At 38.3% G+C, this 25,266-nt stretch overlaps 1 protein-coding gene across 3 annotated transcripts in view; it reads left to right on the top strand.

Moving 5' to 3' along the window:
• Nucleotides 1–25,266, top strand: part of EML4 (EMAP like 4) — a 168,913-nt gene that overhangs the window by 110,225 nt on the left and 33,422 nt on the right. For 2 of the 3 annotated variants that reach the window (XM_082307572.1, XM_082307570.1), the window contains exons 4-9: nucleotides 1,339–1,512; nucleotides 3,634–3,762; nucleotides 6,922–6,947; nucleotides 7,399–7,431; nucleotides 18,910–19,033; nucleotides 24,154–24,303. In XM_082307572.1, the coding sequence (XP_082163698.1) occupies nucleotides 1,339–1,512; nucleotides 3,634–3,762; nucleotides 6,922–6,947; nucleotides 7,399–7,431; nucleotides 18,910–19,033; nucleotides 24,154–24,303 (636 nt within the window). The remainder of the gene's footprint in view (nucleotides 1–1,338; nucleotides 1,513–3,633; nucleotides 3,763–6,921; nucleotides 6,948–7,398; nucleotides 7,432–18,909; nucleotides 19,034–24,153; nucleotides 24,304–25,266) is intronic. The other variant, XM_082307571.1, reaches the window with a different exon arrangement.

Consider the following 25,266-nt stretch of genomic DNA (forward strand, 5'->3'; position numbering starts at 1 on the left):
ATAACAAATGAAACAAAAAGAGGGTCCTATGAATTTTATATTAAAATTGGGGGCCCATTTTTATTCATTTATTTTGAATATTGTTTTACTGTTTTTCATTGTTTTGTGGGGAAAGCTAAATGGAAACACAAATAATTAAGACTATACAAGGGTTTGGGGAATTGGTGTGAGGGAATAGAAATCTGGATTCTCCCCTTCAGAAAGTTACTATTTCTTTTTTACATTGCAGGTTACTTTGAACCTAAGAGAAAAAAAATCTTTCTTTTTCCTTCTTAGCTGGTGTTTGTATCTTGCTTTGTTTGTTCACTGAGAAATTTATCTTGGAAGATGTTTTTTTTAATCTTAAAAAAAAAAAAAATCGGCCATGTACTACAGAATAATCTTCTCTTTCAGGTCCTGCTATTGTTTGCGTGATTCAGTATATTGCAAAGCATGCTATTTTATAAAAAGCCTTTTAATTAATCTTTCTATTTACTTAGTGGACCTTTGGTTAGGTTCTTAATGAATTTAAGGGTCTTAATGACATGTATTTAAAGCTGTTTCAAATGTTAACCTAATAAATACACCACTATGAAAATAAAGGTGTATTCTTAGCTGTTGTTTACTGAAGTCATTGAAGAAGTGGCAAGGAAGTCTGATGTTAGTCAACTACAGATCAAAACAGCGATGAGTTTTCAGGGATGTTTTCCTTTGAATTCTGGTGCAGCCAGGGAGAGCCAAGGGACCAGCAACAGCATTTCCCTCTCTTGGTGACAGCGCAAAGATAAGCGGTACCATGCACGTCCAGAAATACAGAGAGAGAGGTATACTTTCATGGCGGGCTTAAGCCAATCAGAGATAGTGCAAGTCACACTCCTGCCTTTCACTTGCACTGAGCCTTGGCTGGCAGCACGGTAAGGTAGTCAGTGAGCTGAACAAGAGGATGATTTTTTTTCCTTTTTTTTTTGAGTGACGGCAGACTTGTGGTGCATCAACTTGTGTTAGCTTTGAATGCTGTAGAAGGACCCACGAATGAAGGACATACTCAAATCAAAGCTGTATTAATTTTAAAATCAGAGTAAACTTAGTACAACTACACAGTAAAAATAAATAAATAATCTTCTGTGCCTCCCTCATCTTTTTTGTTTTTGGAGCTTGTGAATAAATCTTATTTTAGCAAAACGCTAACCTGAAGACAGTGAGTAAATAATCGAAGCATTCTTTTGGTGATTATGTATGGTAGAGTTGTTACGTGCTTCTCCCATCTTTTCACAGAGGGCATTTTCTCCCACCTTTTTAATTTATTTGCTTGTTCTCTTTTTTTTTTTTTTCCCCCCTATGTTATACTTTATTTTACAGTGGTACAGAAAAAAAGAAGGAAAAACCTCCAGGACAGAAAGAAAAAAAAGAGGAATCTCATTCTAATGATCAAAGTCCACAAACTCAAGCATCACCTTCTCCCCAGCCCTCCTCACAGACTCTCCAAACACACAGGCAAACTCAAGAAAGCAAGAGTTCTGCTCCAGCTAAAAGGTTTTCACAGTACCACAGTACAGAACTAGAAAATTATTGTAATGATACTGAGTTCATATTTGACAACAAGTCGTGTGAAATAGTTCCAATCTCATGATCAAGTTAATAAATGTTTGGTATTTTTTTTGTGCTAGAGAAGATGCATTCAACATGCTTCGCAACGGAGCAAATATGTAAAAATGCGATTTTTATTTGAGTAAATTTTTAAGATCACAAAGTTTTTTTTCTTCTCTGTGATTGAAATCCTAATATGGTAGATTACCTCTAATCAGTCATTATTCTAAAATATTTAACGATGACTCTGACTTGATCCTGCTCAAAGTACACTCTATATGTTTTGTCTGGCATACCTGATTGTGGAGTGTATTTTGCACGTGGCCATATACTACATCTCGTAACAGCATTTGTTAAATACTAGTATCATTGCAACTCTTCCGTTGGGAGTTTTTCTTCTCAGATTATTCTATAAAGTGACTGCAGTTTGGATTTTTTTTGCAGCCCTTCCCTTTTCAATTCCTGCTGTGTTGCAGGATGGTTCACTTAACTTTTTATTCTGATTCTTTACGTGAGTGAAGTTCTGGTTTTACACCCAAATCATAGAACTGCTTGACTTGAGTGAACACAGAAGTTTATTTAGAATTGCCTCTTCCCACTCATTTTAGTGGGAATTAGGCACAGAAAAAATGGTAGTCTTTTTTTTTTTTTTTTTTTTAAATCAAGGAAATGGATTTTAAGATTTGGGTGATTATTTCTGAGTTTCAAAACTGCAGATCACTCATTGTGGTTTCTTTTTCCTTTTTCTTTTTTTTTGGTTCATTGTCACCTTATTGTTTTGCAAGGTATGAAATTTTCTTTTACCATTTGGCATTTAGGAGACTGAAACAAGCTCTTAAATAAATGAAATTTATTCTTCTGAAATTTACTGTAGTTCACAAGATTATGTTGTCTTGCATTGCTCGTATTCACAGCTCTAATAAATATTTCAACTTTCACTTGACTGATGCATGTTATAACACTCCATAAAGGCTCTGTCTCTGTGTCTTGCACAAACTCCTAAGTTATCTGAAGCTGAACTTGCGGCCTGTTGTTCTTCTGCCTGGTATCTCACTGTAAAGATGTTTGTCTGAAGTCTCGCTTACTAATCTTTTGCAGTGTGGGGAAAAAAATAAATGCCTTTTTTAGTCACCTAATGGTTTAACTTGATTTGATTAACTTGTTTGTCGCAGGACCTTTCAGCCTCCTGAGGTGCTTTGGGAGGAGCTTGACATTTCTAAGGTTGCAGTTCAAGACTTACTCCTGCAAAAAGCATTTCTGACGGGATGAAGTATAATACTGTTAGCAGGACATATGCAGACTGTAAATCAGCTGGTTGAAGAATAATTTGAGCTAGATCACTTTTGAACATGTTTTCTGTGATTAAGATGAGTGTGAAACTGATGAACTAGTGACTGCAAAACTTGCAGGTTCCCATTAGTGTAAATTGGCTACAGTAAGATTGCTGAAATGTTATATCTCAATTCATGGATTTAATCATCTGTAGAATTGGGTCAAACCTAACTTGCCTTATTCATGCAAGAAGTTTGCAGACAGTTGTTTCAAAAAGATTAAAGCCATTAATGTGGTTTAGAATGTGCTATCTGCAAAACAGCCATATGAAACTGTAATCTGATAGAACTGTTCTGCCTCAGAAATCAGTGTGTTAAAACTGGTGAACAGTTAATCAGGGAAAAAAAAATTCTGCTTTTCTTTGTTACAGTCTTAAGTAACTTCTTAATTTATTCTTTAAGGCTAATATAATGTAGCCTCATTTTTTCCCACTTTTGTAATTCGTTAGCAATATAGTAATGAAGTATAGAGTGATTTTGATTAAGTCTTTGTGTAAGAGCATTTGGAGATGGAAAGGAATGGATAAAACATTTGGCAACTGTCTTGCTCAATTGTTTTCATTCATCCAGTTAGAATTTTTTGACTAATCTTTTTTTTCCTGTTTCATGCTTCAGCTTGAAGGAAGACCTAGCTCTGCTTTTGTCTCCTGCTGCTTGATCTGTCCATTGCATACCAGTTCCAGTTATTATTGTCTTATTACCTTGTCATTTTAAAATATATTTTTGTTTCTTCTAGCATAAAGAAATCCTTGACTGCTGAAAAACCTCACAGTGCTTGGGAGAGTTCAGATGACAGTCGTAACAAGCTGCTGAGAGTAGCATCAACATCTAAATTAATATCAAAAGTGGCAAAGAATGCAGACAAGTATGTATCAGTTTGGTACATAAAAGCAAGTGAACTTTAGAGTCAAAATATTATGAAATTGCATAACTTTAGTGAACTTATTTGTGTATATGCTAAGACCGTTTGCATCTTTGTAGGAGTAATTACTTGCCAGGAGTAATTACTTGCATAACCTGCCAATGTGGCACTCCAGGTGCCTGTGGAATCTTAAAATTATTATAAAATGTGAATGTAGGATTTAAGTGTAAATATATTTTAACGTTACCCATTTGGGTTAGCAGAATTATGCACTATGAGTTAAGATTTATGGCTTAATGCCACGGTCGTGAAGGTTCCAACCTGTTTTTTTCCTAAATAACACTGATTTGAAAATGCAAGTGTATTTCCTTGAAGTTAATTTACTGGATTTGACATAGTATATGTGTTTCTAAAGTAGACTGTAATAGTAAGAGTATACTTTCATGATTTCAGGTAGGTCACTCAAATTAACTGTTTAACAGGTTCCTGATTGCAGGTTCTAGATAATAGGCAGGGATCTTCTTTTCAGCTTCACTTTCAGTAGGTGATTTGCTGTAGCCCATCATTCTTCTGCTCTTCTTCAGCAGCAGGTTTTCTCAGTTTGTGGTCTCCAGTGAAGGCCTCACTGGGGATGAATAGCACAGAGTAGTTACTTCTCCTACTCCTGTCAGGACAGGGACAAGAGTTTGCTTTTTGCTGTAACTCCACATTGTTGACCCCTATCGTGACCCACTTCTTGTCCTCAATACTCTTTGCCAATTCAGCTTCCCACTTTGTTTTCACACACTTAGTTTCTTTTTTTGACTTTGTTGAAATTTTGCTGAGTTTGTTGAAATTGTTTTGTTGACTTTCTGACTGACCCCTCTCCCATTTGCCAAGATCCCCCAGCGTGCCGGTAGCTTTGCCCAGCTTGATGTCATCTGCAGATTTCATACATCTGCTCATTAATCTTCATTCAAATAGCCATTCAAATAGCTATTAACTGGTCCAAGGCAGAACTACCTGAAAACCCCTCCCACTCTGACAAAGAAAACTCTTCAGACCTTTCAGGGTAATTTCCAGTCTTTTTATGATCGTGTCTGTAGTGCTCCCCTTAGCTTGCATATAAGACTGTCAAATACATACTTAAGAGTCAAGAGCCGTACAAGTGCATTCCTTCTTTCCTAGGAATGGGAAGAACAAAAGCATCTTAAATTAATCTTAGGTGTGGATATCAGCACGTTTACTAAAAAACTTTATGGTTAGCCTGAAGAGTTCTGCAGAGCAGTGAAGTGCTGTGTGTCAGGGATTAGGGGTTATATATTTCGCAAGTCTTTCTTTTCCTTTTGTAATTGATTTTCAGTGTTGGAATTTAAAAGCCCTTTGGCAATCTAGATAATAGCAGGGTACTGCTAGGTAATATTTTGGAATGAAAAAAAACCTCTGTCTTCATTTCTACTTATCAAGTTTATTTTCTTGGTTTTTGTTACGCTGCTGAAGTATCTTTCACAATGTGGTATATACTTCAAATTTGCTAATAATAAAAAATAAATTTTACTTTTATTGACATTTTGTATATTGGTTCAGGCGTGGTCAAAATAGAGGTATCTTGTTTCATTTTCCTGCGATTCTGCTTATTTTATAGAAGACTTTAAATGCTGCCCTTCTACAGTCTGTAATCTAGAAAAAAAACCCAGGTGTCTAACAGAAGAGCGGACAGGGAAAGATTAGGTTTAATTATTGTTAGAGAAAGTCATATGTTCATAACCTGAAGCTGTTGTATCTTAAAGTATTTGGCAAAAAACAAAGCTTCCAACATTATCAAATGTAGACCATCATCTGATTGAAGACTGGGTGTTGTATTGTTTGTGTACCTTGTTCTTATGCTCAGATTTATACTAAAAGCACGATTTGCATTCAAGAGCAGTACACACTAATACTCATTTCTTACTCGCATCCTGTGTGCCCAGTTTCTAAAAGAATTGGTTGGTATCGTGCAAAGACATATTGTTATATTGCATTTATCATTCACAGTTAAGAAATGTTGGCCTAATCTGCCTGAAGTTACCCGAGTCTTGTGCAAGGGAGTAGAATTCAGCCCCTAATGTGGGCCCCAGGACAGAAATGTTTTACATATGCTTTGTGCTACCAGCCCAGGATATGAACTTCGTTTAGTAAGCTCAGTCTTTAAGCCAGCACTGAGCTGTAAATCAGTCTGATAAAGCCATAAGAAGAGGGTTCCCACGGCAGCCCATCATTCAGTGTTTTTCAGGCAAGACTGGGAATCCAGTTTTAATTTTTCCTTTGGCAGTGTGGTGAGGGGTGATTCTACCAATAGCCAGAGATGACTCTCCTTATGCATACGCTTGACCCTTTGTCACTGTTACAAAAATTTGAGCTCCATCCAGCTAAAAATACTGGATGCCACTCATACCTTCCTGCTGAATTTCAAATGAATTCAAGAGGTTATTTTATGCAATACATTCTCCTGTCAAGGAGTGTTATTCCAGTAAGAAGTAGCTCTGATGCTGGAAATTAGTATTTCTTCCCTCTTCACAGAAGAGGATTGAGGTTTTTTGTGAGTAGTTCATTCCTGGTTCTGGCGAGGAGAGACATCTCAGCTGCGCTACTTCGAAGACTTTGTGCTGTGCATCCAGTAATGCTGTGTGGATCCAGTTTAAATGAAACTGCAACTTGCTTACATTTAATCCATGTGGCCAACAGGGTTAATTCCTAGAAAAAATTGTGTTGTTGTGTGCTGACAGCTTATTTTGACAGGTGTTAAATGCTTTGCATGCAGGCCTGAGGGTGTTTGGCAGCTTAAAACATTTGGTTATTACAGGTATGCTCTCTCAAAATGGAATTTTCCATGCACAAGGAATATGCCCTTCATAATTTATTTTTAAAAGTTTTTTGTGTTTTGTTGCTGTCACGGTAATTCTTAGGAACCCTTGCCATGGGGCCAAAGACTTCAAGTTACTTGAAAGGTACAGTGAACTGCATAAAATATGGGTAAAAATGCACTATGATGACCAGGATTAGTTATTTAGCATCCTGTACTAGTTACACTGTACACAGAATCTGATGAGATGGCCAAATACAATAATATGTAAGAACTAGGTGGTATTGGCTTGATAAGCATTTCACGTATTATTAATGATATTATTTTGAATTTTTCCCCAGGCACAAAGATGTCATCATCAGCCAAGGTAAATAAAAACACTTATTTTTAAATACTGGAGGAAGCTGGAAAGATTTGCTTTTGACTGAATAGTATTTCCTGTAAATAAATACATTGGGATGTATGCTTATGAAAAAGGGATATAGAGCTAAAATAGCATTAATAATTACTCCAAGAACTCACCTGGCCAAATGTTACTCAAGACCTGTATAAGGATCTTTGAAATTACGGAGAAATGCCTCTTCAGATTGGATCTTTAGGAAGGACTGAAATTTTGGGTGGGTGGTGGGAGGATTCATTTTACTTTTGTGAAACAAAAAACGTTTTTTGATTATTTTCTCTGTGTGTATGTGCATAAAGAGAGAGGTTATGAAAACAAAAGTCTAAAGTTTTGACCTATGTGCCAGTCTTCATCCAAGCAGGTGTGAGTGAGACTTTAGAAGTAGTTTTAAGATATTTTGTTTCTGTCCCATAACCAGCAAAAATGTCAACTCGTGAAAAAAACAGCCAAGGTAAGAATTAAGCTATGCCCTTTGGTCGCTTTCTAATTTAGTGCTCTCACGAATCTTTTATTTGGCTTTTCACCATCGAAGAGCATCAGTGCATGATCTCTTAAAAACTTTGATCATTTAAATAAATATTTCAGCTTTCTTATGGAAATATATATTAATATGCATGTTGGGGATGCTATGTGGGGATTATTTGGGGGTAGTCTAAAATAAATTACTACATGCCTAATTTCCTCAGAGAGGAATGTGTGTTCAAATGAGGTCCTAGAATTCTTGCATTGTTGCCTAAGATATCAGAATATTAAGAACTGCCAACTAAAAGATTTGTTTTATCTCAGCTTTCTGTCTTTCCAATATTACAACATAAACACGCTGATTAGACAAGAACAGAGACTGAAGGTTTTAATGTAGCCTCCTAAAATGAAAACTGAGTCTCTTGTAAAGTGTATGTCTTTGCACCGATGAATCTCGCATTCTGTGGCTACCTGCTGCTGCTGGCTTGTTCAGACAGGAAAAGGAGCCGCCTATCTGAACATGGCGGGACGTGACAACAAAAGAAATTCACTTGTGTCACAAAACTACTCTGCTTTGGTGTCCTGCAAACTGTACTGAAGCATGCATTTTCAAAACTAAAGCATGTAACCCAAGTGCATGCTATACACAACATATATCTATGTACAGAGGCTCTGTCTCATGCTTTCTTGCTGCTAATTAACAAATCTGTAGTCTCCAGATTCTGTGCTGTAGGCAAGATTACATTATACACAGTTTGATTGCTTTTGGTCTCCTCTGGATTTTCTTTCAAAAAGAAAAAAACACATTTTTTGGAATGTAATATGTGAATTGTTGTAATGAAAGCAAAATCAACTTGAATCCAATTGCTTTATCTTTTTCTAATTCATAGAGAAATTACAGATCTAAAAATATTCTAAATTGATTCTTACCAAGAGCATCCTTCAAAGACAAGAGGGGTGAAAGAGGGTGCATAAGCATCAAGAACAAAGAAGAAATGTTTCTTTATGCCAGGTTGCTTAACACTGGCTGTGGAATGGTACATATGTGCAGCAGTGGTTACTGTAAAAAGAAAACTAATCCGTAGTGTCCAGACCAGCTGCAATTTACCTTTGCAAGAATTAAATAAAACTGTTATATTAAAAATACCCTTTCTACCAAACACAACTTTTCACAAAACCAAGTTGCATACAGCTAAAATAGCTTCAATACTAATTCTTTCCTTACAATGTGCATCTACAATTCTACGTGTTCTGCCAAGAATGGGCCGTCCTTCGGTTCTCTCATCCTGGTAGCTATAACTTACGTGGCCTCAATGTGTACCCTGCTACCTGTTGCGTTACTCTGCAGATGATGTGAGCTTTCACTGAATGACAAATGGGTACCTTCCATGTGTGTCATGCCATAGTCTGTTCAGAGCCCAACTGGAATGAGAGAGAAATATGATGCAGATGACAGTGGCCTCACGTATATGGAAGATGGAGAGAAAGTCTTGTCATAGAAAATGGATTTACTAGTATTTTAAACGTGTAGTGTCAAAACATCATTCTGCCTTTAACATGGATGAAGTTGCAATTAGCAGGATTCAGCCTCCAAAGATATTTTTTTTTTTAATATGGACCAATGAGTGTATTTTTTGACAGCTTTTAGCATATGTGTCTGTGTGTGTGTAAGGCTGTGTTAGGTTTTGTGTTGTGTTTGCTGCCACAGAAGTAGCCACCCGTTAGTTACTGTAGTTGCAGAGGGTCCCCCCATCCTTTCTGCTATAAACTTAGCAATAGTCAGCCAGTTCTCCGTAGTGCAACATCCTGTTCAGGGCAGGTCACTTTAGCCTGTTTTGTACTTGATAGTTGCCGCATAAATAAACCAATTTGCAGTTGGCACCTTGACCTAACCGGTCAGAAAGTTGAAGAGTTGCAGAGACAATTAACATGGTTTCTGGAGGTAAATCCCGTGTGGCTGGACAGAGTTGTCTTGGGCAGGGTGGGATGAAGGGTAGCCTTTGCTCGTGCTGTTTGTGCAGGACCTTTCTGTTCTGCAACCCAAAGGCATGAAAAGTTATAGTTGCTTTAACACTCTTTTGTGGCTTGCCAGCCTTTGCCTCTAGAGGCTAGCAGTCTTTAGCATGGTGTTAATTAAGTTACAGCAGCTCCCCTAGCTGCTCATTTCACTAGGCTGTATGTGAAGCACTGCGTACGCCCCCGGCACACGCCTCCCATGCTAATGATTGTGTCAATGCACTTCCTAGAAATTGTGTGAAGGAGACCCTTGGGAAGACTGCTGGTGTGCAAACTGTCAAGCTTCAAAGCAGATCTACGTAAAAATACTTTGGTGTCTTTATACATGGTTAAAATAAGCTTGGAAACACAGTGAAATTGCAAGTTATCATAGCAGAAGGTGTTTGCATGAGATAATAGGATGGAAGATGACAATTCTGCATAGCTTTGAACATCCTGGAATCACTTTGTTTCCTTTTTTTGATTCAGCTATTAAAGAAACTGCTTTGAAACATGTCGGTATAGTACTGTACCACAAAATGTAGAGAAATACGGTTTTGCACATTTAGTTCTTGGAATCTTATTTTTCTAGCAGCAGAAGTTACTGCAATATTATCTGTCTTGTGACCATCTGTGCACGTTCATTGTGATTTCTGTTGATAGTATGTATTGGCTATAAAAGTGAAAGACTTGAGGAGCAAGTGACACTCTTAGATGAGCTTCGGTAGTGAAAGGCATTAGCTTCAATGTCTGAATTGACTTTGGTATGGAGTCCTCCAGAGAGCGTGCTGCCGGTGTTGCATGTAAATGTCAGCCAGACCTAGGCAGTTCTCTCCTCCTGCCAGCAGCAGCAGCATGGGGAGCTGCAGCCTGCAGCCGCCTTGCGGGCAGTCACTTGCGTTTCCTCTGTTTAGCACCGCGCTGAGGCCATGGATGTTACCAGTGTTTGTCACGTACCTTCTATCTCAGTACACAGTTTTGTTCCCTCAGTGCCTTTATCTCCCCCACTTGGGTTGGGTTGCATCTACTCCACCATTAAGGTTAGTCCTGAGCTTTATGCATCTGGGTATATGCTGAAGCAGAGGTAATACAGGCAGGAACACTTTGGTGATGCCGGTCCAGTGAGGGAAGTATTATACACACTTTGATACATTTGCTGAAGAGATTTTTTGGGTTTAGGTTTTTCAGCTTATTTTTGAACATTTGTTTGTTTATCCTTGTAAACCAGGACAACCTTTTTACAATGAAATCCAGTACTAAGGAGGTATTAAAAGTCTGTGAAAATCCAATAAAGCTATGGGCGAACAGGTGCTTACTGCAGCCTTAAAAGGACACTAGCTAAAGTTATTCTTTTAAATTCTTTCCAGCAGGTGTTTATAATTGCCTATAAAAGCCATCTTGCTTTTCACTTCAGCAGAGACATTTTTAAAGTATTAATCATAAAGCATTCATATTTTTATACCCAGAAGTTAAAGACCTGGCTTATTTTAGATAAAAGGTAATTTTTTTCACTGAGATTCCATGTTTGAGTTTGGTTTTCACTGATAGCAACTCCATATATGAATCACTTGTTCACTTATTATAAAGTAATAAGAAACACTTAGACATTTTTGGATGGCAATAAAAACCATATGTGAAAGAATTAATGAAAAACATTCACTGCATTCCTGAGTTTGTTTCTTTTTAGATTGTGCTTTATTAGTTTCCAGTACTTTTTCTTCTGTTAGTTTAACTGTGCTATAGTTCTAACTTCACAGAACAGGGCAATCATGAAGCACACAATGGAAAAATTTACCCTGCTGACAGTGTGTCCTGTCCACTGAGAGTGCAAAATTCCGTAACTACCTCGGATCAGTTTTTTCATCAGATACAGATTTTCTGTCAGATGCTTATTGAAGGTGCTGATGTACCTGAGGGCAAATGGAGACCCAGTCTATCTTGTTATGATTGGGCTGCTTGCTCTCATTCAGGCACAGTGCATATTATTAAAAACCATAGATACTGTCAGAAAAACAAATTGGTATTTGGGAGATTTTTATCATTGATTCTTGGTGAAGTCAGGATTTTATTATTTAAGCAGGAAGCATTTAGATACAGTCTTATTGAACTTGTTTGTGTCCAGTACTCCTTTTTGAGTCTTTTTAATAAAAAGCTAGAGTTTTAATATTAAACTTGAATTATTTCAATGCAAATGGTAACTGTTGTTAATACCTAGATTCTTAATGTCACCTGGTACATGCAGAAACAGGGTTTTAACTATGATTTATTTAGGAAGTTATATAAAATTAATAACCAAAGCTCTATTAAGAAATCACAAGGCAAAGCTGTAAAATCATTCCAAACTGAGGCAAATCCCTCATCTCATCGGCTTTTTTCAGCTGTTTGGTTTGCATTGCACCAGCACTCAATAGCGCCGGTGCATGTCTGCTTGTCAGGCTCAGCAAGCATTGACACATAGCTCAGGGTAAGAAATGGCAGACCTGCAGCTGCATTTTAATTCCACTGTAACTTAAAATGTAATGGTCTGGGCATGGTGGCTGAATTTGGTTGTATTCGTCTCTGTGCTGTTAGCACTGGTTTAAATTGGAAGCAGGCTTCTAAGCCTTTGTCCCTCAGGTTAGTGGTCCTACAGAGTTCTTGGACACAGGCCTAAAAGCAGAAAGCTTGTGGGAAAGAAGCTATTTGTAGTATTAAAAAGCATAACTTCACTGGTCAAGCGACTAGAAGGTGAAGACAGATTAATAAATGTACTCTGGATGTGGTAGTTTATTGTATATTATTACGGAGTTCTGCTTGGCCAAGCTAGTTGGAGCCTTTTGGGGTTTTTCATTTGCTTGTAATTCACTTGAAGGGTAAGATTCAGATGCTAAACGCAAGTAGAACTGAACTGAGGGTTTTGATGCATCAGTCCACGTTGCTCTTTCAAACTAGATGTGCTGGGACCTATTGAAAAATAGTCACTAATAATTTGCAAGATAAGATTATTGTAATGATTCCTTAAGAACTAAACTTATATCCATGTAGAAAACCAGATAATTGTGTTATTTATTGACTATTATCTACTCTGTGTGTGTGTGTATATTTAATCTACTGTATGCTCATTAGACTTCCCATTATGCATACACTTCCTGGCTGAAGAGCAGTTAATTACAGCACAGACTTGTGGGGCTACCTCAGGGTCCGTCTAAATAATGAGGAGTAGCGTGATATAAAATACATTCTTCTAATATTTTGTCCGGTTTTGTTGGAAGAAATCAGTAACTGAGGATGAGGGCTTGTCACATACTTCTAGGAAAATACTGTGTATTCCTTGACGATTTCATTTTGAGGCATGTTTTTTTGGAAACAAGGAGGATTTTGATTTTGTCACGTCACTGTCTTCAAATTTCTGAAGGCTCTAAACAGTAGCTTTCATGTCTCCTGAATTGCTCTTCTCTGTAGATACTTCTGAGTTAATCTACAAAGACTTCTTTGATCTTTTTTTTCTGCTCATTTCAGTTCTTATTATTTTTATTGTTTTCCTCTGAAAACCTTCCATATTCCCCTAAGAATATGATTCACAGAAAGTAATAAATTGCTTAAGTGGCATTGCATGAGTCTTTCTGTGCTGACTTCATGGAAGCACTACTATCAGCCTTTCAGATGGTTTGTATTGCCATATCTTTGCCATCTGTTATCACCTGCAGTGTTCTTCATTGGTCTTACCTTCCAGCTTGCTTTTCCTGAATTGCTGGGTTTTAAACTTTCTTCCAAGAGTGGATTAATAGGCATTGTTTGAAGTTGAATTTTACTGTTACTTTTGTGATGCTTTTTCTTTTTCGTGGTTTCGATGTTGTGCATCCGTCAGGCTGGGCTGGACTGGGCTAGGCTGGGCTCAGCTGTGATGTTCCTCCAGCTCATGACATGGGTTTGCAGAGCCTCGTGGCTGATCGGTGCTCAAATCCACTTTTAGGTGGGCCCTTGCCAAGTTGCTAGGCTCTGTCTTTGTGTCACTCTTCCTGAGCGATGTTTTGTGTCCCTTCAGCTGACTGGAGCCATGGTGTAGTCAGATCAAGTGTTTCTGCATCTTTGGGGCTGAGTTAGTACTTTCCCCAGACCTCTGAGGATCCCACAGAGAACTGAGACCTGCATGGGGTTTGCTTGGGTCCAGCACACCCAGAGGGCTCCCATGTGAGGCTAATAAGCCTGAGCCAATCCTGGGAGCAAAAATTGGGCGTGCTGGCCCTGTGTCCCCTGGCACTTGTGCAAAGCGATCATTGAGACTCCAGAGGTGAATTATTGCGGAGCCAAGCAGAGTTTGGCAAGGGCTGCAAATTTGAGCTCAAAGCTGCACAAAAGCAGCTACAGCTGTTCCCGGTAAAGAGCTGGCCCCTGAAGCCAGAGCGCTGCATCCACTTGATGCTGCTTTTTGTAGCAACCCTGGTCCTGAGCTATTCCTTTTTGTGCGACGTGGATAATCCATGGCACCTGGGTATGCTATCTACAGAGCTTCAACTGTACTCTTAAGTTCGTTTGATCCATATTTGAAAGGATTTATAGGACATCTGCAGTTGCAGATTAATTAACTTTGCAAGCGACAAGGTCCTTTCAGGTATGCCCTCCTGCCCCTTCCCTCCTGAAATGCTTCTGCACAGTGGGTAGTGGGGTCTGAACATCTCTTTATATGGGGTAGAGAATTTTTACTTTCATACCTACTGTTTTCAGGATGGTAGATACCAGAATTGTTGAGGATTTTTTGTTTGTTGTGTCCCCCCCCCCCCCCCCCCCCTTAAAAACTTCTGACTTTATCTCCCCTATACCCCCTTACCTCTGTATTTGTTATGAGATGACCAAGACTCTCTTCTTCCAAAAGATCAAGTGAGGGGAAAAAAAGTCTTAGACATACTGCTTGTACCTGGGAATAGTGAGAATGCAAGAATGAAACAGATAGTCTAATGCTCTTGAGTATTCAGTTGAGCCAGTATGCTACGAAAGAGTTAAATCACTGGTTTTCTTAACTTGCAAATACAAGAATTTGGCCTCAGGGAATTAGTTGCTGTTTGAGAATGGTTTTGTTGATATGCTGCCGCCCTCTCTAGTATTTCAAAAGATTTTTGCATTAATATTATATCTGCCCTGCAGGTTATTCTGGTGAAAGGAAATTTACAGTCTTAGGCAAAAATCTTTCAGTGGGCTGTCTCTTTTTTTTAATCCTTCCTCTTCTGTAGGGCGAGGCTTAATCAAGTTATGTCTCTCTAACAAGTGTGTTAAATATGTATCTTCAACGGTAATCTTGAATAACATGCAGCTAGCTAATAAAAGCGAAAAATGTTCTTTCTTTAATGGGGAAGTTCAGAGCGCTAATTTATATCTGAATGCCCTGCAGACAGTCTTTTCCCTGAGCTCCAGGAGAGCCTCCTCTCTTCTGGCCAAAGACCTGACTGAATTCCTCTTGGACTCTTCATCTCTCTCATCTGCAGAGTCCAACAGGTGCAACTGGCTCCATCCGTATGAATTTCAGTTGCAGCTTGTCTCCGCTGTTCTAAGAAGCAATGAGAAATTTGATGCTAAATTTGTGGTATCATTTTGCACTGATCTTTTGGAACCAGAAGTGCCAAGCACAATGTTAAATCAAGAATTTGACTTGCACAAATGAATGGTCTTTTCTAAATACCCTTAGGTTATGCTGTGCTTTAATTTATAAGAGTGTGAGCGCCAGATTTTAATAAAAGGTCATTATTAATACGTTACTCTTGGTTTTGGCCAGTGTTATTTTACCTCTGTAAAATGCATAGTAGAAAAAAATATTTTGGTGGGAAAACGAGACATGTTACTAGTTGGGGGTAATTATCTAAACATTTGTGTCAAACTAGTGACAACACTGATCTTTAGCTTTTCTCAGCAATGCAACTAAGCAATGCGCATTTGGTAAAATAACTATTGTTTCTAATTTAGCTACTGGGAAGTGATTTTCTTCTTTGATATTTGATCTGAGGCAAGTTTTCTGCTGTTGTCAGTGGATGGACTCACAGAGTTCTCGTTCAAAGAGCTGTATTTGTTCTTAGAAAGAAGCGGGACAACTGTTTTTCATCTTCTCGCTATTTGTTCTTTTGATACTGGACTTAAATGGCTCAACTTTCATTGTATTAATATTCTAAATAAGGAAAACCCTTTATGCATGTGTTAGTTTTACATTGCTCAATTATTACAGTTTCTGTTCAGGAATTATTTTTTGAGCCTGTGTCTTTTTTTGCACTAGCTTTCAGTTATATTTGGACTGTTGTAGGAAAATTCCCTTCTCTTGCCTCCAGTGCAGAGTAAACCTACTATCAGGGTCAAAAGCGACACAAAATTCAAGTAAAATGAATTTTTGGTCTCAGAAGGTTGACTTGAGCACACTAGAAGTGGAAAAGGAGTCAGAGTGATTGTATCTTTTAAGTCTGGGAACTTGGTAAATTTGATAAAGTGTGATCTGTTTCACCAAACAATTAAAAAAAAAAAAAAGTTAAAACTATTAAGCATCAAGAAATCAAACTACAGCGTGTTAAGGGGAAAAACAAATTTTTGACAAATTAAGCCATATGTGGTGGGAAATCTTCAGAGTGAGTATCATGCACGTAGTAGAACACTTTTAGCTAGCTTATGTTCAGGTACATGGATTCATTGACCTAGTTAAGTTTGAGCAATGCTGTGACAAGTGATGTTAAAACCATGCAAGCTCGTGGGTAGTTCTTTCTCTGGCTAGGAGTTACTGAATATATTATATGATTTGGTCACCATAGATTTTTCCTGTATGTGTCAATGTTGTCCAGGTCATTGGTGTATGCTAGGATCATCACTGCTATATTCAAAGCTAGGGCTTTCCGGTGTTTTCAGAGCTGGGGTGGTATTCCACAGAATTTCATACAACTCTGATAAAATTCTCTATGATCAAAAATACTTCTTTTAAATAACCTAGAATATTTACCATGTTTTTTTATTAGACTGATGATTGTCGGTCTTCTGTCTTGTCTAGCTGTGGAAGAAAGATCTTGAGTGTCAGGAATTCATATCCAAACTTTGTGCAAGACTGCTTTATGTCTTTGGTGGATGAACATAGTTGCAGGTTTTTCTTCTCTCATTCTCTTCTGACTGCAGTGAGACAGAATATGTTTCTGCAATCTGTATAGTAGGGGTATTTCAAATTCAGAGAAATGTAGAGACCCTGGCTTAAGGTTGGTCTTGCTTACAACTTTTGATTATTTCTCAATCTTTGCATCTTTTAAAATGTTTCTGTAAGGAAGAGACTATTTTGGAGTCTACATTGCTTCTGCTGTCACTGAAATTATCTGCTTTCTCTTGCGTTTTTAGATCTCCAACTTTGACTTGAGCTGTTAAGCTGTAATTCTGTGGGAATAAGTTTGAGTTTCTCATAATTTCGATTTTAGATGTTTTAGGGCATGCAAAACATAGATTGCACATTGATGCAGTCTGAGTAATAATCTTATGCTTAATTGGAGACATACTTACAAGCAATCCGTGGGCATTTGTGGGAAGTCTGCCTCATGCTTATCTTTTGAAAGAAATACAAGTCATTGTTTAAAGATCTTAATTTTAGAGCTCAATATTGGTTGCATCAAATGTGACTAGAGATTTCTTAATTCTGTATCGCTAATTCACAGCTATTCTTCTACTCCAGTCCTACTCAACTATTTAGATTTTTGGTTTGAAACTCTGAGTTCCCTCTGTCTGCTGTGATTTTCAAATCCCTACTCATAAAAAAATATCGGAGTTCCGGATTCACAGCAGAATATTACATTACTTCGGAATTGTGATATTAGTTACATTAACAATGGATATTAATTGAAGAGTGATAAAAAGTTACCATTTCATTGATGCAAGAATCAGTGAAATACTTGGGTCTTTGTCATCAGTGCTTTACGAAATGAAACTCCTGTGTCAGCAGCGTTGGAGGCTCGCATTAATTCTTGTGGATTTGAGGCCTGATTTAATCATAGTTAAACAGCAGTACAGTGCTGGTCTTGCTGTGTGGGTAGGGTGTAAAGGCTTTTAAAAGTCTCCAAGGGCTTTTCTCATCGTCTGAAGTTCGAAAATGATTATCATACTGTGGAGGGAAGACTCCTGTAGGGCACCTAATATACTAGTTGCAATTGTGTATTCCTTAAATCCAAATGACTTACCTTCCAACGCCTGGCTAATGTGTTTGACCAAGCCACTCAGCTACTCTGTAATTAGTTTTCTCTGGTGGAAAATAATCTCATGTTCCTTGAAAAGGAACTCCTAAAGGCTTGTGAAGTGCTCAGATGCCCCAACAGAGATACGCATGTATTTTGTCACTACTATAGACAGTGTTACAGCTGGTGTCATTAGGAGCTGTTGCTTCTTTCCGTTCTTCAGGATATGATGCAATGTGCAATAGCATGCAATTGGAATGATTTCAATAAATTAATAATTCAGGTTAGTGTATTAGTTTGTGATGATACATAATTTTGGATTATATTCCTCAGCAAAGCTTTTGACACTTTTTCCTGCAGTATCCTTGTGTCTTAGCTTGGCCATTATGGTTTGGATAGGTGGGCAGCGAGGTGGGTAAAAGAACCAGTTGGATGGTTGGCCTCAGAGGATTGTGGTTAATGGGTCATACTCTACCTGGTGGCCAATAAGTGGAGTCTGCAGGGGTCTGTCCCAGACCTGTCTTGTTTAACATCTTTAGCAATGACCTGGAGCAGGCAACACAGTACACTCTCAAGTTTGCAGATGACAGCAGACCAGGGGGCCCAGCTGATATGCTGGAGGGTAGAGCTGCCAACCAGGGGTACCTGGGCAGGCTGGAGGGATGGGCCTGCAGGAACCTCATAAAACTAAGCAAGGACAAATGCCTGTCCTGCACCTGGGGGAAGAGAGAGCCCCTGGCAGAGATACAGGCTGGAGACAGAGGGGCTGCAGGGAGCAACTCTGTGGGAAAGGCCCTAGGGGTGCTGGCAGACAGCCAGGTGCCAAGAGAGGTTGTGCCATCTCCATCCTTGGAGGTTTTCAAGACTGGAATAGGCAAAACCCTGAGCAACCTAGTCTGACCTCATTGCTGAGCCTGCTTTGAGCGAGAGGTTGGACTTAAAGACTTCCTGAGGTCCCCTTCAACCTGAAATACCTTATCCTGTGATTCTATGACTACTTATTTATTCAATTTCAGATTTTAATTTGAATTTAAAATGTGCCTTTGTAATTTAATTTGCATGTCTAAAATGTTACATGCTCAGTCTGTTCTATCACAAATTCAACTAACGCTTACTCTGTGTGTGTGCGCGTGTGTGTGTTTCAGTGTTCTGTTTTTAAAAAAAAAAAAAAAATCTGGGCTTTTACCAAGCTCGCATTTCAAAAGTAATTGTTATATCACAAGTGTTATTTGCATCTCTGTGCTTATTACTGGTTTCTTTTGTGCTTATTTCTTGTGTAAACTTGCCACATGATTAATATGCTTTTTTTGTTTCAACAGAGGGAGAATATATCAAGATGTTCATGCGAGGTCGACCAATCACAATGTTCATTCCTTCTGATGTAGAAAACTATGATGATATTAGGACAGAGCTGCCTCCTGAAAAGTTAAAACTGGAGTGGGTGTATCCTTGATATCAGTAACTACTTGCTGTTCCCTTTTTGTCTTGTCTTGCCTTTTTTTTTTTTTTCCTTTAGAATCTGGTCTTGTGTATTCTCTGTTCCGAGATAAAAATTACTTAAAAGTGGGGAAAAAATTCAATTTAATATAACAATTGAAATGGTTTGTAGCTACTGTATAGTATGACTTTAAGCTGCAAAACATGCAGGCACAGAAAAGCGGTACTTTTTGTTTGTTTGTTTTTCAGTTGAAACTAATTGCAATTTATTTTTAGTGTGAAAGAAAGTGTCTTTGGAGATTTAGAGTTTCAGAAATGTCCCCCTCTGCCTCCCACTATATTTATGTAGGCTTTGCATTCAGAAACATTGTTAGTTTTCAATCTCTGTTCATCTTTAGGAGGTTTTAGAGCTATGAGAGATCTTGAATTTCTTGTTGTCCTTATCTATGGAACGAGGGTTGCAGAAGCAGACGTCATTTGCACTGCTTCTGTGTTTCAGCTCCAAAGTGAAGGGGTTAATTTCTTGGAGACTAGTTTGCATGAAATGCACTAAATAAATTTATCATTTGAAGAATGGAGATGGTCTGTGGCTGACAACAATTCTTCAGGCTTAGTAGATGAGACATTAAGTTCATTATAAGAGATGTGCTTTTGCACACGTTTGGATCTTGCTGTCACCCCCCCATCTCTGCAGATTCTTCCAGTAAGCTGTGATTGTATAAGTAAGTTTCTTAGTACTTCAGTAAAATAGCGTGTCTAGGCAGCACTTGAGTTGGTGTAATAATCTCAAGTTTGATCCTTCTGATGTTGCTGAAAGCAGGAGGATTTTTAGGAATGTTGATGATACACTGTCATATGTCAGGATATGTACAGACAGAGGTTGCCCGTACCTCTCTCAGCATATCTGTTAGTGACTAAGACATACACATATTTTAAGCCACCCCTTGTTACTCACTTCAGGAAAGAAGGTTCTCTATTGTTTTTCCTGCCTTTATTAACTAGTAGATGTTTGAAACAGATAATGCTGGGTACTTGGTTATGAAGAGCAGCTGTGGAGCTCATGTCCTCTGAACTTTTCAGTGAGACTGTGGAAGCTTAGACCATAAAGGAGGAAAGTTTTGGATTAAAAGTCTGACTGAAAGGAAAATGGAGCTCTCATTTGTGCTTTGCAAATCTGTGGTGCCCAGCTTTCCCACTGTCACAGCTCTTGGGTGCTGATGCTGGCACTCATATGACTGTGGAGTGAGTTGGGTCAGTCACTGATCTGGCTGAAATGGTTTTTTTTGTGGAGTTAACTTTCAGCAGGATCAACTCATTAATTTGATTTGCCCCACAAACATGCAAGGTCTAGAACTGGCATACTGGAGGAAGATCAGATCTGCCTTTTCAGCAGCAGTGAGCAGTTTGGACTGATGAAAACTGATCATGAAATCACACCCTTAGTTAAGTAGGTGCAAATCCCAGTGTGGACACACTTATTTAATGTCCAAGAACCTTAAGTTCAGGTTAAACCAGTTTCCTGCTGAGGACTAATTAAAGTGAAATAAATCTAGTCTAAACAGACTGTCCATATGTTTTTGGAATCTGTTTGAGGAAATGTCATCCTAAATCAGACCAGTATATTTATGAGTGTAGGGTATCTTTTGGATACGATGGTGAAGAAAACAATGAGGAAAAGGCAGTAAAATTTATGAGTTGCACAGAATTGCTCTTCAGTTTTGGAGACGGGAAGATAGAGCAGCAGAAGATCTTGTACTTCATGCACGGGTTTAGCAAGGGGAAGAAATCTGCAAGCCAGCCATAACTTCCAAATATGATGGCAAACTGAAGCCTGTATACCTTATTAAAAAGGCATGGGGACAGTGATTCAGAGAATATTTTAGTAATTTCACTGTTTTGCAACTGAAAGGTCAATTGAGTGTTGAATTGTTCAGTCTTTTAAGTTTTGTTTTGAACGCCTTTAATTCTCCTGCCTTCTGGATGATTGTTTATAATTGGGCTTTCCTTCAATAATACTGTTTTGGAAGATGCTGATCAACTATAAACAACTTCAAGGCAAGAACAGAAGGGTTCTTGGGGTGGGGTTTTTGGTTTGGGTTTTTTTGGTTTGGTTGGTTGGTTGGTCGGTCTGGGAGAGGGATATCCTTTTTAGATGAACTGTGTCCTGCAGGTATATTCAACTACTGATATGCAGTATGGTAGACTCAACGGAACGCACTTAGCTTTTGTCTGCCCTGCAGATTACTGTCAATTGAAGAAATGCCTAAGCTGCTTGGCAAGATAAAGTAGCTTGTGGGGAAGTCTGAGCTCTTCACTGTGTCTGGTTCCTGAGTGATTTCATTTAAATTTAATCATTTTTTTTGGGTATCCCTGCTTTGTACTGCAGTCTTTCCTACCTCAGAACTGGTTAAAGCATATCTTGCATTCCTAGTAATAGCGAAATGGGCTTATTTAGCAGCTACAGAGGTCACAGTCAGTGCTGCTGTTGTATAGACTCTTTTCTCCCAAGGTATAGTAGCTCAGTTTCTGGAGGGTATTTCTGACTCCATTTTATAAGGTTATTTTTAGCACTGGTGCTCTTCTTTCTAAGAATAATTTAAGTCAGCGGTAAATATACTCTTGAATTCTGGTGTACAGTGGATCACTTTTCATGAGGGCCATGGCTATTCTTAGCCAATTAGAAACAAAAAAACCCCAAACCTAAAAGCTGTTAAGCATATCAAATGTTGTGAAAAAACAGTCCTTGTAATCGGTGAGAAACATTCACAATATGAAGACAACTATCTCTGAATTTCCCTGGTTGAAACGTCAGTCTCATTGAAAGATTAACATTGACATTTAGGGGAAACTAAGCACCAAAGTTGTGGCAGCCCTTTTTCTATAGAGAGAGACAATCAATTGTATTAACGTATCTGCTGCTTTGTTCTGAGCATGTGGAGAAGGGAAGAACTGCTGTGGAGCAACAACCCCTCTCGTTTTCTCTCAAGATAGTCTGGGATGCAGAATGAAGAAAGCAAAAAAATTTCTCCCACAAAACAGGTTGTTCCTTTAAATGCTTCTAAAATACACACTCCTAGAAAATACAGCCACTCTTTGGTACTTTATTATGTAGGAGGGGTAAAGGAAAGGAATGGACTGAGAAAACGTAACCATTTTTTGCAGCCTCATGAATGCCAGAGCTCAGTGGTGGGTGCCAAAATATTTATCCTTAGCTTTGCATGGTAGACTTCTGCTGTGGAAAGGCATGTTTGCGTAAATCATTAATACTTTTCTAGGATGAATGTTCAAAGATGTCAATCTTAATAAATCCTTATCAATACACTCCATATTGTATACGGCAGATGAACAAGATCTGCCTTTCTCCTCTGAGAAGGTATTTAGAATAGCGTTCTTCATGCTTCAGGGTAGAAAAAATATTTTCATTGGTTTGGAGCCCATCGTTTTTGAAAGTTCAGTGGTCTGGTTGTTTTGGTTTGGTTTGTTTTTGTTTTTTTTTATAAAAGGCCATTCTGGAGTTTCTTTTTGTTCCATCAGTGTTTAAAAGAAGAAGAAAGAGGAAAAATTATGGAGAAAGTAAATAGTGATGGAGGAGAAACAGAGGCATCCTTTTTTTTTTTCCTGCCCTCAGCGTTGTGTTGTGTCAACATTTCTCTCGATATCATTTGCTAAGCAAGCCAGTGAATAATCTCTGCTTCAGAGGAGCCATTGTGTTCTTCTGTAATAAACAGAAGACAGCAAGATATAAATCTGTTTTGTTTTCCGTACTCTGAAGAGATTTAATTGACAACTGAATGCAGTGTCTCTCTTTGAACCATTATTTAGTTACACCATGTGTTTAATTTTGCAAGTGTTCCTGTCGTATAGCAGTCCTGTGGTTTGCTGGGACTGCAAAAGAGGAAAGGTAGTGTGGTGGGAGATTTTGGGGGGTGAGAGGTGGCCCTGTGGTGATATTTTTGGTAGCCATTTTCCAAGAAGAATAGAGGCCAGGCTGTCAGCTTAGGAGATGTCACTTTAGATACTCCCAGACTTGAACTACTGCACCTGCTTTCATTTATGAGAAAGAGCCAGCTTCATCCATCCAGCTTTCTCCTTGTGGGTCTTTGGCTTCCTTTTATTTACCTGATTAACCAGGGCCTGAGGCTGGAATCCTTTAGCTAAAGTTGCTTAATGTATTTCCCATATTTTCCTTGCTGCTGCAGGTGTATTAGTTGGCACTGAAGTGGGGAGCTCTCTGAAATGCAAGACATAACAGGAAAAATTGTATTTTTTGAGGCTACAGAGCTACTGTTAAAGTCTGAATTTTGATGTTAATTGTACATAGTGACCCTGGGAACTGAAATACAGGCAGCCAGCCATATTAATAGTCCACGTGAAGAAAATTGCACCTGTTTAAAAGAAAAAACGAGTTGTAATAACATTTGATCTGTGCTAACCAAAGCTGGTTCACAGTGTGTAAAACTTCTGAATGTCATTAGGAGTCATGCAAGTTTCCTAGAAAAATCATCCTTTTTATATATTTTGGGTAGATTTGGATAGAATATTTTTCACTGTGTCAGTTCCTTTTGAGTTTTGTTTTTTTTAAAAATACTCTAAAACAGTCTGAAGAAATATTTCCTGAACTTGGCAGCTGCTGTGCAGAAGCTTGCCTTTTTCTGAAGGGCATTAGGAATTTTCACACGCTTGTTTTAAAAGGCCAAATGAAAGTAATACTCTGGTGCCTGGGGTGCAGATGCACAGCTCTGTTGCTGTAAAAAATGTTAAGCCAGTACAGTGAGTCCTGCTGTTACCTAATGAAACTTCACATGGAGGTTTTTATAAAATGATAACACTGTATTTGTTTTACTTCAGTGTGCCTTATATATTTTATTTTCAACTTCAATGAGCATCACTATTTAAGGGATTTGGTTTCCTGAAGTCCAATTTTTATAGGGTTTGTTTTGTTTTGTTTTTTCTAAACTGTGTTACTGAAATTGTGCTATAGTTCCAGAGGAAAAACATAAAGGGCATTTGCCGACACGAGAGCTCCCCAGGAATCCTTGAAGGAAAAAAAAAAAAGTTGGTATTTTTTTTTTCTGGTAAACAGTGGTTGTGACAACCTTGACTTAAAAAAAAAAAAATATGTATAGATATGGGTATCGTGGAAGAGACTGTCGAGCCAATGTTTACCTCCTTCCTACCGGAGAAATTGTATATTTCATAGCATCAGTGGTGGTACTATTTAACTATGAGGAGAGAACTCAGCGACACTACTTGGGTCATACAGACTGCGTTAAATGGTTAGTATATAACATTTGCATGTAAGTATGTGTGTAATAATGCAGAAATGTATTCTTTTTATTCTTTCCTACTGTATGTCTGAGCTCATTAATGTCATCATAATTGTAGTTATTTTCTGTTTCATCAGTCCCAGTAGATTTCACTGTAGTAAACACTACCCAAATGAATGGTGCTAGAGCAGTTCATGCTTAGGGTTTCTGGCTTAAATGCAAAACAACAGGATATGTAGACAATCTAAGAGTGCCAGATTAGAGAAAGGATCTTGGTGTAAATTATTCTAAATGGATGTCCCAGAAATTAAAAATTGTTGTCAGCCTAATTCTAAATCAGTGATTTACAGGCAGTATGGCAAATATGTAGTCATAAAGGAGAATTAGAAAACCAAATGGAAAACTGAGCAATAATTTTCTCATTTTTTTAATACATGGAAGTACCCATCCAAGTATTAAGACTGTCTGGGAAATCAGAAAGATGTTTGCAAAACGAAACAGAGAAGCAGGGAAATTGAAGCCAACATCACTGTGGGTGCAAAGGCAGTTGCTGACTTTACGATGTTAGTCTGAAGAGTAGTACACATAATGTAGTGGTGAACATAAGCTCCCTACTCTATCTGAATGGAGAAGAGTTGCCATCTAAACCTCTTTTCTCCTGGCTGTGCTTTGATAACTGTAATTGCTTCCTGTGGGAGGAATGCTGTCAGTCTTGTGTTCTTCACTTTCATTAAAAAAACCAGACTGGATTGTAAATGTTTTTGGTGTCCATCACTCTGACCTCTTCAGGCTCCCCCCTGCTCCCCCTTTCCTATTTCAATGGCTTTCTTCACCTTTGTAACTTTACAGAGAAAGCAAATAAAACGATCAGTCAAAAAATCACTAGAACTAAGAGGATGTGTACTCTGAAATCTGTTTTTTCACATTGGCTCCAAAGCAAAATGTGATAATCAACAGCAGATTTTTACTCAC

The sequence above is a fragment of the Platalea leucorodia genome (genome assembly GCF_965183815.1).
Source record: "Platalea leucorodia genome assembly, chromosome: 3".
In the NCBI taxonomy this organism is placed as follows: domain Eukaryota; kingdom Metazoa; phylum Chordata; class Aves; order Pelecaniformes; family Threskiornithidae; genus Platalea; species Platalea leucorodia.